This window comes from Silurus meridionalis, chromosome 1 (assembly GCF_014805685.1).
Source record: "Silurus meridionalis isolate SWU-2019-XX chromosome 1, ASM1480568v1, whole genome shotgun sequence".
Lineage (NCBI taxonomy): Eukaryota > Metazoa > Chordata > Actinopteri > Siluriformes > Siluridae > Silurus > Silurus meridionalis.
In genome coordinates this window covers 25,893,627-25,905,892 of record NC_060884.1, presented here as the reverse complement: position 1 = coordinate 25,905,892, position 12,266 = coordinate 25,893,627, and the positions used below count along the sequence as shown (strand labels likewise).

Sequence of the window (12,266 nt, the reverse complement as noted above, 5' to 3'; positions counted from 1 at the left end):
GCTCTGGTGTTAATGAAAGCGCTTTATTTGTCACATCTACATTACAAAACAGAGTATATCCATATCTCCAAGCTTATTAGGAAGCCATGCAGGGTCACCATGCAGGGTCACCATGCAGGGTCAGCATCCCTGAAGCAGTGAGATTGAGTGGTGATGGGGCTTGAACCCTCAACCTTCTCAATAATCCTTAACTGTTGAACTACATGATTGAGTGTCTGAATAAGCATTGACTTGGTGATCTGTTATGTACAGACTGATGAGATGAGGAAGTATTCTTACTTTACCTCATGTCCACTCTGACCCTGACCAGGATGTCAAGCAGTTACTGGAAGGTCAGTAAGTTAACTAACATATGCATGTAGTTTTGAACTATTACATTACAATTGGCAACCCAACCCCAATCATGGAATCAGTCTGAATTATTCAACAATATTTGAAGTGAGTTTGATTCTTATTTGTGGATATAAAGATTAGATCTTGAAGGCACTGGAGCAGTTGGTATTTTGGAAGGATTTCATGGACTCGGTGAGAGATCTATTAGAAGTGGATGAGATTTGCAGCTGTTCTATTTATTCGACCCCATCAGCACTGTTCATGTTTCTATCGGTGGAGGTCGCCAGGCGTACTCAGTAGATAGATGGAGCGCACGCTGAGTGTGTGTGTGTGTAAGAGTGTGTGAGAGTGAGTGAGTGCTCAGTCCGCTGTGGATGGGGATCAGCAGAGAGGAGCGAGGCGCCCACCCGACTCCACTCACACTCGGTACCGCGCGCTGCAAAATGGCGGCCGCTTCTTCCATGCAGCCGCCCACAGCGCCCGCAGTCAAGCGCCCGAACTCCCCTGTGCCGGACTCGGAGAGCCCCGAGAGCCGGCCGGAGGAGGACGGTGCTTCCGAGGACGCCATCCTCCGGGACATGGCCGAGCTGGACCCCGAGGAGATTGAAAGGAGGCTGGAGAAAACTCGGCGAGAACTTAGCAACAGGAGAAAGATTGTGATCAAGAACCTGCCGCAGGACGCGACTAACCAGGTACCGCAACCTAGAGAGCGCGCGCGCGCCGCCGCCGCCGCACTACCGAACCACTGAACAGTGCGAAGAGCGCGCGCGCTACTATTCTCACACACTGCTTTATCTAGTATAGTAAAATAGTACAGACGGATAAGAGACATAAGAAATATCAATTCTTACCGACCAGAAAGTTTTTAGGCGTCATTTTCTGCATGAGAAGTTTTATTCAGCTATTACTAAATGTACCAATTGATAGATTGACTGACAAGTCAAGTGAAGTTATAACAACACGACACAGACCTTCTATTTATATTATTAATATAAACCTTAAACGCGACACAGACGCTATTTGGGTCTTGGATATTCATTTTATAAACCACCAAAACAAAAAGTATTACACCAAATTGTTAAATATCAATGAAAATCCACCTCTATAAATAGGCAGCCCGGGCTGTGTTCCAATTCGTGTGTGAGAGGATAAAAAGATTTCTTTGATGTTTGTTTTTTCTCTCAAGGCGCAAAACAACAAAAGAATTATAACTAAACAAATAAATATCGGGAATTTGCGTACACCAATGGTAATATTGAGGTTTTATATATTAATAGTCAGAAATTATGATGAAAGATTCTTTTTTTTTTTTTGACATTTCCTCAACAGTTCTGTGTCTAAAAGTGGCATAAGGATGAAACTGAACTGAATGAATATTTTGAGTCTGGTACCTCTCCAGGTTTCTACCTCAAGCAGGAGTCAAGAGTTGTACAGAAAACAGTGTTATACCATACATTGACTTTTTCTGTAAATCCTCCAAACAGACTATGACATAAATGCAAGATATAAGGAAAACAGAGAAAGACACAAGACATACATTTTCAATTGTACAAATTCCTATGCAAATCCAGAGGTAGACTGAGGTAGACTGGGTAAAACCATCTCAGGGAGTTTTTCTTTGTCATTATCACCGCATTCGTGCTTATTAGGAGTCAGTTTATAGGGATTAATTTATAATAATAAAATGTAGATCTGTAATCTATTCAATTCTGTGAAGCTGCTTTGGGACAGTGTCCATTGTTAAAAGCACCATACGAATAAAAGTGACCTGAATTAAATATTTATGGGAAAAGTCTATCTTACACACAGATAAATTTTACTTCAACATAGTAATGTCCATGCTGGAAAAAATCAATAAGAATCTATTGAATAAATCTTAATAGTTTTATAATACAAATACCTGTTAAAACAACTGATCAATATTAAAATGATTACTTAATGTTTACCAAGTACAAAGTGTGTTTGTTTATCCCATTAAATCATTGCCAACCAAAGAAAATTTTATATAGAAACTGCACACATTTAACAATGTCTAAATGGCCCTTTTCGGTGTCCAGCAGAAACACACAGAGAGCATTAGACCTTCCATTAGAACCAATACAATACCTGTAATTAAAGCCATTAAAATTTTCTGTTGGTTCATAAGTTGTTATAGTTTGTTATAGTATAGTTATTCTGGCAATTTTCTGCCTAACTTTAATGTTGTTGAATAAGCCGTTCAGTGCTTTATTTCTTACTTTCAATTGTTTGTTCTGTATATTTTTGTACTGTATATACCATACAAATTCACTTCCAGTGTGATATATGCTATAAGCCTAATACCTCATAAACCACAGCAATTTACCAATGCATGCAATTATTCTTTTCTTAATGAGCTGGACCGCATACTTTTAAAACTATTTATAGCCATATTATATAACCATATTTATGATGTTATAATGTTTTGAAAAGTCCACAAAATAAGACCCTTTACTTACTTTCTCCTTGAGTTGAATAAGACAAAAATGTCAGCTTAGGTTAGTCAAATAGCTTAAATAACCTTTTCTAATGGAAATCTTTGAACTGTTACAAAACACTATGACTGGAGACTCCTTTCATATATGTCTTTATTATTGTATGCTATTGTGAAGCATCTACTATTCACATACCTGTGAACCAAAACTGTCAGCTTATGCTATTAAGAAACAAGACAGTGTTACTAAAGTCCACCACATGAAAGTCCTAAAGACTGAAAAGGTATGGACAATTTGGACACTTGAGACTACTTCCATGTAAGTCTTACAAAAAGCTAAAAAAACAATGTAATTATTATTATTTTAAACAATCCCTTTATTGTTTGCGATACATTATTGTGGCGTGTCTACGGTACAAGTGCTTTTGAACAAACGTATTATAATGAATGCATTAAGACTCTATATACTTGTGATTTGTCTGAACTGCTGTTATAGGAAATAAATCCACACCTTCTAACTTACTAAATCAACAGCTTTGTGGTATAATTACATTTGGTCAATAAAGCAATTCCGTTTGGGTAATTTGATCTGGTTTTATCAAAGAATTAGGTGTGATTTGATTCCCATCGAACACTTGAGGAGACAATATGTGTGTGAGAGTGGACCTGCTGGCTTTTATGAACAGAGAGGCATATTTTTGGAACCAGAAACAGCTCACTGAGATGACAGCTGCAGACATTTCACGTGCCCTTTTAAATGTAAAAAAAGACAGAAAACAAGCCCGACATTTGTTTATTGTGTAAGGTCTCACTGATTCATCCTCTTTTTAATCAGTAAAGAGGTTCGTTTTAAGATTGAATGCTACTGACTGAGGCGTCCCCCCATGCCTTGATTGAATATAACGAGCTTGAGTTGTTGTTAGTAACCCATGCCTACTTCACACCTGCTCTGGAGTAACACTGCTGAGAAACGGTTAGGTATCAGATATACAGAAAATCCCGAGTTGAACGGGTTACACAGTGATGACTTATCAGAAAGGACACATGTCAGATGAAGCCCATCCTGTTCCTATCTGCCTTTTCCTTCTGCTCTTCCTATCAATCTCCCTCTCTCTCTTTCTCTCTCTCTCTTTCTCTTTCCTTTTCTGGAGTCACATTTATCAAAAAGGGGCTTGTGGACTAAAACAATGCAGAGGTTATTAGCCTTACACCCTGCAGTAAAAAAGCGTATGGGAAACAAAGAATGTCATTATCTATTAATGCATGTTTTTTTTAACAAAAGGATCCACCCTTTTGTAGCTTTGTATAGTCAAATACAAATGTTTTCCATTTTTTATTACAAAATGTGTATATTATGAAATCAATACTGTGTGTGGGGTCTTTAATATTTTCTAAATTTTATTTAGAGGTTTTTTTTAATTACCTCCACTTTATTTTTGCCTTCAATGTCAGAACAGCTTTTGGATTTCTTTTGGCATTAAGTTCAGTGATTGCTGGACTATTTTCTGGGAGATTGTCTATTCCGACTGAAATTTCCATTATGTACGATTCATTCTTCCTGCATTCTTCCATTTCGACTGAATAAAAAAAGTTTACAAATATTATGTCATGCTGTCTTTTCACATAACCTTCTCCTTAGTAGGTAAATATCAAATATCCAGAATAGGTGTCTTGGGTGACTTTTCAGCATTATGCTTTAATAACTGAAGTAAAGCATTCACAGAGTCTTCTTTAGCTTATTTGTCTTCATTGAGCTCATGCTGCTTTTGAAATTGTCACTGTTGGGAAGTTGGTGTGCTTGAGGCAGTTGAACAACATGGCTGCCTCAGCAAGCATCGCTCTTCCTTTTTGTCTTGGGGCTGAAGAGACTGCTGTGTTTCTTTGACTCAGTTTTTCGAATCTCTGAGATGATAAATCTTTATATCTGCGAGCAACAAGGTCATTATTTTCTACACAGACCTGGTGTGTGGCGGAGTACGTGACTCTAACATATACAGCAGATCAATCACAGTGCTTTAACGCGCTACATGAAAACGCGTAAACATTAAAAGCTCTAAAAGATCAACACCACTCGATTCTGTTTTTGAAGCAGCTCTAGGAACGTTTTAAGTTTGAGTAGCTTATAGAGCTGTTATAATTCTGAAATCTAAAATCATTTTGTCAGTCCGTATTGTTTCAAATATATGAGCAAAAGTTTGTGGAAACCCAACTATAAGATTTGCATGTGCTTTTTGAAGATTCGATTAAACATTTTATCGCCATTTGTTGTTGTGATAACCTTCAACCTTCTTGGAAAATGTTCCAGATGTTTGTACTCATTCAGCGACAAGGGTGTTAGTAAAGTTAGGTACTAATGTAGGCTGAGGAGGCCGGGGGTGCAGTTCCAATTCACCCCAAAGGTGTTTAGTTCTGTAGCAGACCACTCAAGATCTTCCACTCCAACACAGGTTCTTGACTGGCTTTGTGCACACTGTCATGCGGGAGTTGGTTTGGATCTCCAAGTTCAGGTGAAGGAAACATTTAATCAGATCCAAGGACATCCTATACAATTGTGTGCCTCCAACATTTTGGTAACAGTTGGAGGAAGAACCACATAGAGCTGTTAAAGTCAGGTGTCCTTAATCATTTGTCTATGTAGTGAATATTAAATATGAAAAATAAAATTGGAACCAGCACAAATTCATAAATTAAGTCAAATAAGTGCAATCATTCAGTGAGGAAGCAATGAAGCTGTATAAAAGGAGGATTGGCGATGGCCCAGCAGATAAAATGGTACTTTTTAACCTTGGCATCTTCTTTTAATGCTGTACAATGTTTTATTTCAGCCAAGTGTAAGTGGCCACTAAGTTGATGATCTAGTATGTCTTGAGCTGCAGTATTCCATATACTCCCGAATGTGCAGCAGACCTTCCACCTTCTTCTTTATCCGCTGTGCAAACTGAAACTGCTTTTAATTGAAAAAAGTGGTTTCTCTGTATGATCTATTTGGTGTCCACAATAACCTGAGTACTTTTGAAAAATTTCCCTGTGTATGTGTCAAACCATTTTGAATTCACCAAATTTTTTCCACATCCTGTATAACCAGTGCCGGACATAGTTTTCCTGAACTTGGTATAAATCCTCTGTTCAAATATTACTAGATTAGACTCCATTTTTATTTCTACTTGAGGTTAGTACTTCTGTATTTGTGTATCAAAAGTGTTTTCAAGGAGAGTTTTTTGTATTTTTACGAACACGCAGTAACACTTACTACACATAAATGCTTGCAGGAACTGTGGATTTATGCTCCTGGTCTTTCAGACATGTTTTTTTCTGAAAAGTAAAAAATTTCACATTAAAATGTGGGAATATTCTAATAAAGTACAGCTAGATTAAAATTGGTCTTAAATACAATAATGAAGTAGACATACTTCTTTACTGTCCACCACTACATCTGATTCATTTTTTTCATAACTTGGCACCAGATTTGAACTTTATCAGGTCCTTTTACACTCATTTACATTAACAAGAGTCAGAATAACAAAATCTTTTTGGTCATTCTTTTGGCCTTTCAGCTGTGTAAGCCTGTAATTGAGTTTTGTAATTGTGTTCAAATGCAAATTTCTGGGTGTCTGGCATTCATCAAAATACACTGGATGAAAAACAGGAAACAGGAATAAAAAACAAAATCTACTTGGCTTTGCTAAACATTTACACCCAACTTTATTATTAAAAAATGTTTACCAGATCTAATGCAGCCTCTTGAATGACCGTTTATCGTCACCTTTTAATGAGAAAGTCATGTCAAAGCATGCAAAAACAAACCGCCAAAAGCCTTTAAAAGGGATTAACACCTTTTACTATTATTAGGGCCTCCAGGGCTCCAATATTTCTGTTTAAACACTTCCTGAGACAGACATTAAGAACTAATGCTTGGAGAGATGCTAATGTTGCATTAGGGAAATATCCGATGTACTCTAACTATAGACAGAAGGGCTCCAAATGTCTTCGTCAGATGAGTCACTGTATGGCATCTTTACCTTTTCCTGCAGAATCCCGGTCTTATAAATGACATTAACCTTAACCTAATGCTTACACTACACATCACCATGGGTTCCTTTGAAGATTTGTGAAGGATATAAAAAATCCATACAGCTTCTGCTACACAAGACTAACGATATATAAACCTGGTATGCATCTCAATCAGCTGAATAGGTTGTGACACAAGGTAAAGAACTTGGCTCACTACAATTTGGGATATCAACGACTGGTGCAAAAATATTTCACTGAAAACATGAGTTTAATATAATTTATTTAGCTTGTTGCAGTGAGTAACAATGGCATTATTAAAGATCTGACACCTGAATGTACTCAACAAATTCCAAGAAGCATATTGTGTTGGTGGGATACCCTATGTTGTGTCACCATATGGCCAGAGGTAGTGTTATTACATGGGGCCAAGATTCTGGCAGTGTGTAAAATGTCACAGGCATGTTGGACCTTGTGCTTTAGTGGTTTAATGTGTCCCAGTTTTTTCCCCCTGCAAAAACACTATAAGTGCTTACTTCTCCCATATATTGAAATTATTTCAGTGTGATTATCCGTTACAGAAGTTTTTTTTTACAGGATACAGACAAACATTGCTAAGCAGAATCCTCCTGACATTTTAATCCATACCCATAATGCCTCAGAGTCTCCCAGCCATGCTTTCTGCCCATTTAAGGGCCATTTCAGTGTGTGTAAAGCAGCTGGGCTGAGATGATGCTGCAGATTTTATACTGGTCTCTGTGGCTCTGATTACACGTGAAGCGAGACGACTGCTTTGTCTCTGTGAGCTTTGGGAAAGTGAATTATGGAACAATGCCCTCCATTTACCTGAGCCTCAGACAGAATGAAAGTGATGCACTGGAATTTACGAGTTTAAGAAACACCCCTGGAAACTGAAACCCCTGGGGATCCCATCAGTACATGTTTCTAAACAGTGACTTTCACAAACCTACACTTGTACTATAAAATGTTATATGTTATGATGAGACAGAAGTGAGAGAAAGTCTTTCCAAAGCTATGGAGTGTTAATGCAGCTTTTCTGCAGTGGAGCAACACGGCAGAATGTGCATTACTACACATTCCTTCTTCTCCTTCCATTTAATAAAAAACAGCATTCATTATATAAGCTTCTCGCACAAATATCCTTGACCAATAAGGGATTAGCTGTAAGGCTGAATTCTATAATTTTTGGCCCCAAACTACTACTACTGAATAGAAAATACTTTTCTCAGCCACGAAATTTTCTCAGCTCTCAAGTTAGGCAGATACGTAGCATGGCACGTAGCCACGTAGCAAGCTGTATAGTCGTGTTATAGATTTAACATGTGCATTTGATTGATTTGAAGCAAACACTTGATTATACAGTAAAAGACACTTAAACATGGGATTGCTCCTTACTTTACCCGTTCATGTTCATTTTATATTACTTGCTGAATGCAGGGTCAAGTTTTTTATGGTTTTCCTTAGTTGGAGCTGGGAGACTGAGGTACCATTTAGTCAAATGCAGCATGAATTTATAATGTCCTTAACAGTCCTTAGATTTCTTTTATTACAGATGTTTAAATTTGTTTCAAACATTATATCTGAGTTTCTGGTATACAGGGTTGTGAAGCTTTTTAGGGCTGTTCAATTGTGTTGAAATTATTTATTTCTATAGAGAGATAATAATATATATGATTACATTTCAATAAAGGGATTTATAGCAGCTGGCAGAAACCCTTTCACAGAGCGATGTATAACAATCTCAATTATACATAATTATGTAATTGAGGGTCTTGCTCAAGGTCCCAACAGTGTCAGCTTGGTTGTGCTGGGATTTAAACCTTCCATTCAAAGTCCAGCACTTTAACCACTGGGCTACTTATTCTATCACAGGATAACTGGACACCAAACAAGAACAAAGATGTGACAAAATTAGTGATAATGCAATACAGAGCCAGGATATTTTAATGGCTTATTGGGAAAGTCATGGTTTTATTATGACAAAAACTATGTGTTGATTATCCACATTTATATTCTTTTACATTCCACATTATATACTTCTTTCACAACAGGTAATTTATTTAGTAATGTGTTTATAATAGGCATGCTATTTATTGATTGCATTTATTTATTAATTTACAAATTGTATGTAATAATAAACGGTAATGCTTCACTTTGCCATCTGTCCAGACAGCATTTACTACAATCTGCAAACCAAATTCAAGATAAAAATAAATAAATATATAAATAAAATAAACCGTGTGTGTGTGTGTGTGTGTGTGTGTGTGTGTGTGTGTGTGTGTGGTTAAATATCCATTAAAGTATATCGCTAGCAGTGTTCTTAAACAGAATGCTAAAAAATTATTGGTTGGATGATGTTATGATTTCGATTTATATAGCAGATGCCACACATAAACATTAAAAACTGTTTGTGTAATTGCTGATATCAAGCAGTTTTCAGTGGGGAAATGTTTGTTCAGTATATTTTAAAGTAAGCGCTGGAATAAAGTAAGCAAAAACAAGAACTATACCCGTTTTGCTGATGCTCCACAACATAAATATAACTAGAAACTAATAAAGAAATATGATGTTTTTTAATAAACAAAAATGTATTAGTGTTGGTAAATTGCTGTGATATAAAAGTAATAAAACACTGTAGAGCATACACTAGGAGAACTTGATTTTTTCCATGAAAGCATGCCTCATCATCTTTATTTCCTTATATTCTGGACTTATTTGTGAAACAGTGTCAGGAATTTCACCATGGAGGAAGTTACGCTGAAATTCTGCTGAGATTTAAACAGAAATGGTTTTAGCCGCTGCTACATTTTGTTACCTGGGAACAGTTTGTTTGCACAGGATTGCAATGGAATTTGACAGCTTTAAAGACTCCGATTCACTTTTTGTTTTCTTGATCTGTCAGGCGTTGCCGGGGTGCACGTCTTGTCTTGATGTCTGGATGCATTGTGGTACATTTAATCTGTAGCGATCTATAAATGGAAGCTTAGTCCGGAACGCAAACAAGATGCAGTTAAATGTTTTATGAAGAACTGGAGAAAGATGCACTGGTCACAGCCATGGCGCCAGTTCTGTAATTCGAAGCCAATGGCGTGAAAGTATTGTGAAAGACAGATCAGATGGTGCATTGTATCTTTTATCTGCATGGAGCGGTCTATAGAGTGTTATAGTGCTAAAGAGTCCAAACTCAGAAGGCAAAGCTCCACCCAATATAATGTGCCTGACTGGTACTGACTGTTTTGACAGCTGATATAAAGCATGTAGGGAGTGTTTGGGCAGCAGCTTTTTAGCCAGCAGCACGATATTTACGCTAGTCACTCCCGGCTTGCTGGAAACTACAGATCTCTGTTTTACCTCTTGTACAAATAGCCACAGTGGATGTGACAGCAGTGTTCGCTGTCTGTCCTTAAAAGGTAGTGGGAAGAGATATGTGTGTGTGATAAAGATCTGTAGAACACAATGGACTCTGTGTTTGATGGACTTCGGTTTACACAGTTTTGCATAATTTACACATGTAAAGCACTGACACTTTAACTTATGAACATCACTACTGTTAAAACACTGCACTAATAGTGATAAAGACCAGGAGAGTGTGTGTTTATGTGTGTGCAAGTGTGTAGGGTGCTGCCTGTTGTAGAGAAGAGCATATAAAACTGCAAACACTTGGAACAACCTGGTAATTAAAGCAAGAAGTCTCACTGCTTTAGGTTTTAATTGTGTGTTTAAAGCACACTGGAGGTAAACTGAAAATCTTTCACATGTTTGCCAACCTTGTGCAGGGAACACTCTTTCTCACCATCACCCTCCCTCACACACACACACACACACACACACACACACACACACACCCCTGCACTGAAGACGCAGCTTTTTAGAAACGTTCTCCCAAGTGGATAGACTTAAAACCGACGTTTGTTTATGCGGTACTGAAGAAACATAGCTATTCAATAGCAACAACAACTAACAACTTCATAGTGTTGGGCGATGGAAAGTAAATCAATGGCTAACAGAAATAATCCATAGGCAACGCTGCTTGTGATTTTGCGCATATGCGGTATAGGGTATTGTTAGTGCTTTCAGGTGGATCAGTGTTTACGAGAAATCTTTAGAAAGCGTTTGAAATTGAAAATGCATAAAAATGTGATAAAATGTGATTAAAAAAAGCAAATAATTTGCATATTAATATTTTAAAAAATTGCGTTTTCTTGTACTTTCTCATAATTTCCTTCTAAGCTCTATTTATTTTTTTAAATATATATTAATGTCTTTTTTTTTCACAAAACAATGTAAAAACATTTTTCATTTCTGTTTGATGTTCTTAAGTCATTTTAATTGTTTTCTGTTTGTGTTTTTCTTGTCGCATTTCCTGTTTTGTTTTTTTAAAAGGTCCTTGAGAAAATGAATCATACACTTCTTTTAAATAGCCAAAAGTTTGTGCACACCTGACCACTGCACTTGATATGTGTATTTTGATCACCAAATTCCAGATTTACTTTTCATTTGCTGTTATAATAACATCTTTTCAGGAAGGCATTCCCTAAGATTTTGGAGTGTAGCTGTGGGCACATGTGATCTTTCACCTGCAAGAGCATTAGTGAGGTCAGGGGCTGATGTTAGGTGAGGAGGTCTGGGGGTCTGGACGTTGCACTCAATGGTTTAGTTCAACCCAAACGGCTCAAGATCTTTCAGTTCAAAATTGACAAACTGTCTTCATGAATCACTGTCATGTTTTAACATGTTTCAATAAAGAGAAATTGTAAATCTGCAAAACACAAAGACATTCAGCACAGTCGTGTGCTTTGAACTTTGTGGCAACTTTGTGATGGTGTCCGCAAACTTTTGTCCATAATGTGTAAATGTTTCACAAGATCAGAACCTTATATTAAGGAATGTGATTTAAGTCTCAGTACATTTTTTAACACTTCAATCTCTTTGCTATATATTCTTGCAGGAAGTACATGATATTCTACGCGAGTACGAGCTCAAGTATTGCTTTGTGGACCGGAACAAAGGCACAGGTAATTGCCCTCCATCATCCTACAGCTCTCATGCTTTTAATGGATCTCTCTGAAACCATTCCATGCCAGACACAGAAACACTTGCCAATGAAAACCTGTCTGCCCACACAGTCTGATTTGCCACACTTACCTGAGAGACCTCCACATTGAAGGAGTGACTAATGACAGATGCTTCAGCTCTCAATCACGCAGTACTTTAAATATCAGAAACATGGGGTCTGGAACTTTAACTCTTGTGTGATGTACAGTATATATGCAAATTACAGAGCAAATATTCAGCCTGTCAATTTAGTTTTACTTTTTATTTCTCAATTTGAGGGAAAATATATGGGAACTGAAGTGGTTAATGTTTCTAACTGGACATAATAGGATGGGTTATGAAAGAAAAAACTGATCCATAGCAGATTAGCAGGGGTTACAGTTTAACAGAATGATGA

At 37.2% G+C, this 12,266-nt stretch overlaps 1 protein-coding gene across 2 annotated transcripts in view; it reads left to right on the top strand.

Annotated features, from left to right (window-relative positions):
- Positions 1–600: 600 nt before the first annotated feature.
- The window catches only part of raver2 (ribonucleoprotein, PTB-binding 2), an 86,731-nt gene continuing 75,065 nt past the window's right edge, over positions 601–12,266 (top strand). Inside the window, exons 1-2 of one of the 2 annotated variants that reach the window (XM_046857232.1) lie at positions 601–1,025; positions 11,763–11,829. In XM_046857232.1, coding sequence (XP_046713188.1) covers positions 708–1,025; positions 11,763–11,829 — 385 coding nt within the window. In that variant the 5' untranslated portion in view covers positions 601–707. The remainder of the gene's footprint in view (positions 1,026–11,762; positions 11,830–12,266) is intronic. The other variant, XM_046857221.1, reaches the window with a different exon arrangement.